Here is a 4,139-nt window from a genome sequence, read left to right as displayed (position 1 = left end):
GGAGCCAGTTGATATAAGAAAAAAAGTTTTATCCTGGAATACCCCTTTAAAGATGTACTCTGCTGGAAAACTTTTTTTTTTTTTTAAATCACCTAGTGCCAGAAAGTAAAACAGATTTTTAAATTACTTCTATTAAAAAATCTTAATCCTTCCAGTACTTATCAGCCGCTGTATGCTCCACAGGAAGTTCTTTTCTTTTTGAATTTCCTTTCTGTCCGACCATAATGCTCTCTGCTGACACCTCTGTTTATTTTAGGAACTGTCCAGAGTAGGAGCAAATCCCCATAGCAAACCTATCCTGCTCTGGACAGTTCCAAAAGTGATAGTGAAAGGAGACAAAAGTGAAACCACACAAGGAGCCTAGTGCGTTATCCCAAATAACTAGTTGTACAGACAAGGTTGTATTGTGCTCACCTTGAGCACAATATATATGCACATATCACCCAAACTAGGTGACTGGTGGATTCCTGGGAGTGTTGCAATGCTGCAGGGATGTGGAGACAGGCCTCAGTCTGCCCACGAATAGTATAGCGAAACGACAGAAAATTTTCCCCCTCTAGGCGCCACGTCTCCAGATGGAATCACACGAGGAATGAGTTGAGATAATAAAGATTTTTATTATACCAATGACGCATTTCAGGTATACACCCTTCCTCAGATTACCAACCCGAAACGCGTAGGTATAGTAAAAATCTTTATTATCTCAACTCATTCCTCATGTGATTCAATCTGGAGAAGTAGCGCCAAGAGAGGGAAAATTTTCAGTCATTTTGCTTTTCAGTTCCTGACATGGACAGAGGTGTCAGCAGAGAGCACTGTGGTCAGACAGAAAGAAAATTAAAAAGGAAAAGAACTTCCTGTGGAGCATACAACAGCAGATAAGTACTGTAAGGATTTAGATTTTTTTAACAGAAGTAATCTCTTCCTGGCACCAGTTGATTTAAAAATAAAAATGTTTTCCAGCAGAGTACCCCTTAAAGGGGTACTCCACCCCTGGCATCTTATCCCCTATCCAAAGGATAGGGGATAAGACGTTAGATCGCCACGGTCCCGCTGCTGGGGACCCCGGGTATCGCCGCTGCGGCACCCCTCCATCATTACTGCACAGAGCGAGTTCGCTCTGTGCGTAATGACGGGCGATACAGGGGCCGGAGCAGCGTGACGTCACGGCTCCGCCCCTCATGACATCACAGCCCGTCCCCTTAATGCAAGTCTATGGTAGAGGGCGTGACGACCGCCACGCCCCCTTCCCATAGATTTGTATTGACGGGGGCAGGCCGTGACGTCACGAGGGGCGGAGCCGTGATGTAACGATGCTCCGGCCCCTGTATTGCCCGTCATTACGTGCAGAGCGATCTCGCTCTACGCAGAAATGATAGCGGGGTGCAGCAGCAGCGATCCCCGGGGTCCCCAGCAGCGGGACCCCGGTGATCTGACATCTTATCCCCTATCCTTTGGATAGGGGATAAGATGTCTAGTGGCGGAGTACCCCTTTAAATGTTCAGGCAGATTTTCTAGAAGGAAGCAAGCCTAGAATTTCATGGTGGAAATTGCAGGCATAATTTCCATAGTGTTAACATGGTAGAAATTTCACATTATAGGCCCTGCAGAAAAAATGTACATGTTAATTCTTTTGGAGGAATTTCATGAAGACTGCACTCCTCTCAATAGGGACAGCGCATGTTCACACAGTCATATCGCCAATTGAATTTCTCCAGGTGGAAATTCTGTAGTGTGAATGGGCTCTTAGAGAGAGAAATCTTCCCCAATTGTGGATAAAACATGGCACAATCTTGGCATCCAAAAATTTTCTGCCTCTGTATGAAACTAAAGGCACTTGGAGGTGCAGTATGGACCTATAGTACGGACCTATAATCTATACATAAATTTCCATTGCCATTCTATCTTTTCATTATAAAAATTTTTGGACAACCTTCTTCACAGCTTCTTTCACTTTTTCATTCCGCAGAGTGTAGATGATAGGATTCAGGAGAGGAGTCACGATGGATGGGATGACAGATATTATTTTATTCAAGTGTATTAAATGACCGCTGGTGGGTCGGATAAACATAAAGATGGTCGTACCATAAAAGAGAGTAACAACTATTAAGTGTGAGGCGCATGTAGAGAAGGCCTTACGTTGTCTGGCGAAGGAGATCACTGTTGTCTGGATAATACAAACATAGGACAGGGAAATGATCAAAAAACAACCAAAAATTATAAAACAAGCAAAGATGAAAAAAACCATTTGAACTCCCGATGTATCAGAACAGGACAACTCGACCAAAGGGGCAAAGTCACAGTAATAATGGTCAATTTCATTTTTAGAACAAAATGAAAGGTTTGAAACCTGTATACATGGAACTAATACTGAAATGAAGCCTAAAAACCAGGAAGCCAACAGCAGTTTGATACAAGTGTCAGGATTCATGATGAGCGTATACCGTAAAGGCTTGCAGATGGCTATGTATCGATCGACAGCCATGACGGCTAGAAGGAAATTCTCTGCTACACCGAAAGAAAAATGGAAATAAAATTGGATTATGCAACCAGCTGTAGATATAGACTTGTTCTTCATCAGCAAGGCCCACAGTAGTCTAGGAACGGTGACTGATGGATACCAGATCTCCAAGAAAGAGAGTCCACTGATGAAGAAATACATGGGCTTATGAAGACATGGTTCAATCTTAACTATGACAATGATGAAGACATTGGCGGTAATAGTTACTATATAAACAGTTAATATAATACCGTAGAGGTAAAGGCCCATCGCGCTAAAGTTGGAGAAACCTGACAGAAGGAATTCTGTTATGGTAGTTTTGTTCTGTCTTAAATTGTACATCATCATGTAAGAAATTACAAGGGCGCTGGGCTAATTCCTCAGATCCAAAGATCAAGTCCCCCTATGTGTTCTTCTTGACATGCAGCGATCTGTTAGGCTATCTGCATAGTTTATAAGGTTGGAAAAAGACCAAAAGACCAAGAGTCCATCAAGTTCAACCTACATCCCTACTGTGTCTTTACTGTGTTGATCCAGAAAGTAACATTTACCTCTGATCCTACCATCCATGAAAAAAAACCACTGCTAAATTATGCTTAAATTGCGTAGTTCTCTATACAACGTAGACAGATGCTACTGTTAAGACATTTTCACAATATCCTCAACATTTTCCCATAAAAAGGTTGTTTATTTGATATGTGATACTGTATATCTAGACTAATGGGACTGCCAGTCATCTGTACAGAGGAACAAGTTATATAGGTCTTTTCTAAACCAAAAAAATTAAGATATTTAAGATAGAAAATGAAGATGATAAATATGAAGGCAATTGGAACAGTAAACAAACCCAAAAGGAAGGGATTGTGATGGTGAAGACTTTTGGAAGGTAAAGGTTAACCTATAGGTGGTAAAGAAAATTTCATGCATAAAATAGATTATAAGAAGTAGAAAAATTGGATGTATCCAAGCACGTGGACTATGCATGCAGAAATACATACACATTTTAATTCTTTTGTAGTTACCAACGAGAAGATCTAAAAAATAATTAATCGACCACCTGAAGAAAATAGACCAAAATACACCCTCTTAGGGCTAGGTACTGTATAAACCCATTAATGTTACGTTAATTATAACTTTTTGGTGGCCCACGATGATGCACATAGTCACAGTCATCGTTCCTGTATTGCCATATATAGAAAGAAGAAAGCACTTGCTTTAACTATAAATACCTGCTGCCTTGATTCTTTTCGGCCCTATGAGATTAATTAAAAAGGTGATGATTCCCAAGGCATTTGGGGATTTCAGATAAATACAATTTACGTAATCTTATTTAGGAAGAAAGTATTGAAAGATAATTATAAATGATATATCACACCAAGAACAGTGTAGACATAAAAAATAAAAAAAAGACTTAAAAGAAAAGTTCACCCGTCATATGAGAAAACTTTTGACATGTCCCAGAGTGTTCAGATTCAGACCACGACCAATCACTAGAACGAGCCAGGAGATGCTTTTCCTGACAAACCAATAGACTTGTATTAAAAGTTTGTCTTGGTAAGTGGAATAGAGCAGGAGGTTAACGCTTTTAGGGCAGACTTCTCCTGGCTCATTCTCCTGTTCTAGGGGGGTTCGACTGACC

The 4,139-nt window shown here is 40.7% G+C and overlaps 1 protein-coding gene across 1 annotated transcript; it reads right to left on the bottom strand.

Annotated features, from left to right (window-relative positions):
* Window positions 1-1,912: 1,912 nt before the first annotated feature.
* Window positions 1,913-2,770, bottom strand: LOC130291942 (olfactory receptor 6B1-like). Its single transcript, XM_056541371.1, has one exon. The coding sequence runs from the start codon at window positions 2,768-2,770 to the stop codon at window positions 1,913-1,915; it is 858 nt and encodes a 285-aa protein (XP_056397346.1).
* Window positions 2,771-4,139: the final 1,369 nt, after the last annotated feature.

The sequence above is a fragment of the Hyla sarda genome, chromosome 9 (assembly GCF_029499605.1).
Source record: "Hyla sarda isolate aHylSar1 chromosome 9, aHylSar1.hap1, whole genome shotgun sequence".
Classification (NCBI taxonomy): domain Eukaryota; kingdom Metazoa; phylum Chordata; class Amphibia; order Anura; family Hylidae; genus Hyla; species Hyla sarda.
The sequence above is the reverse complement of the archived record's forward strand: the minus strand, read 5'-3'. Positions and strand labels throughout refer to the sequence as shown.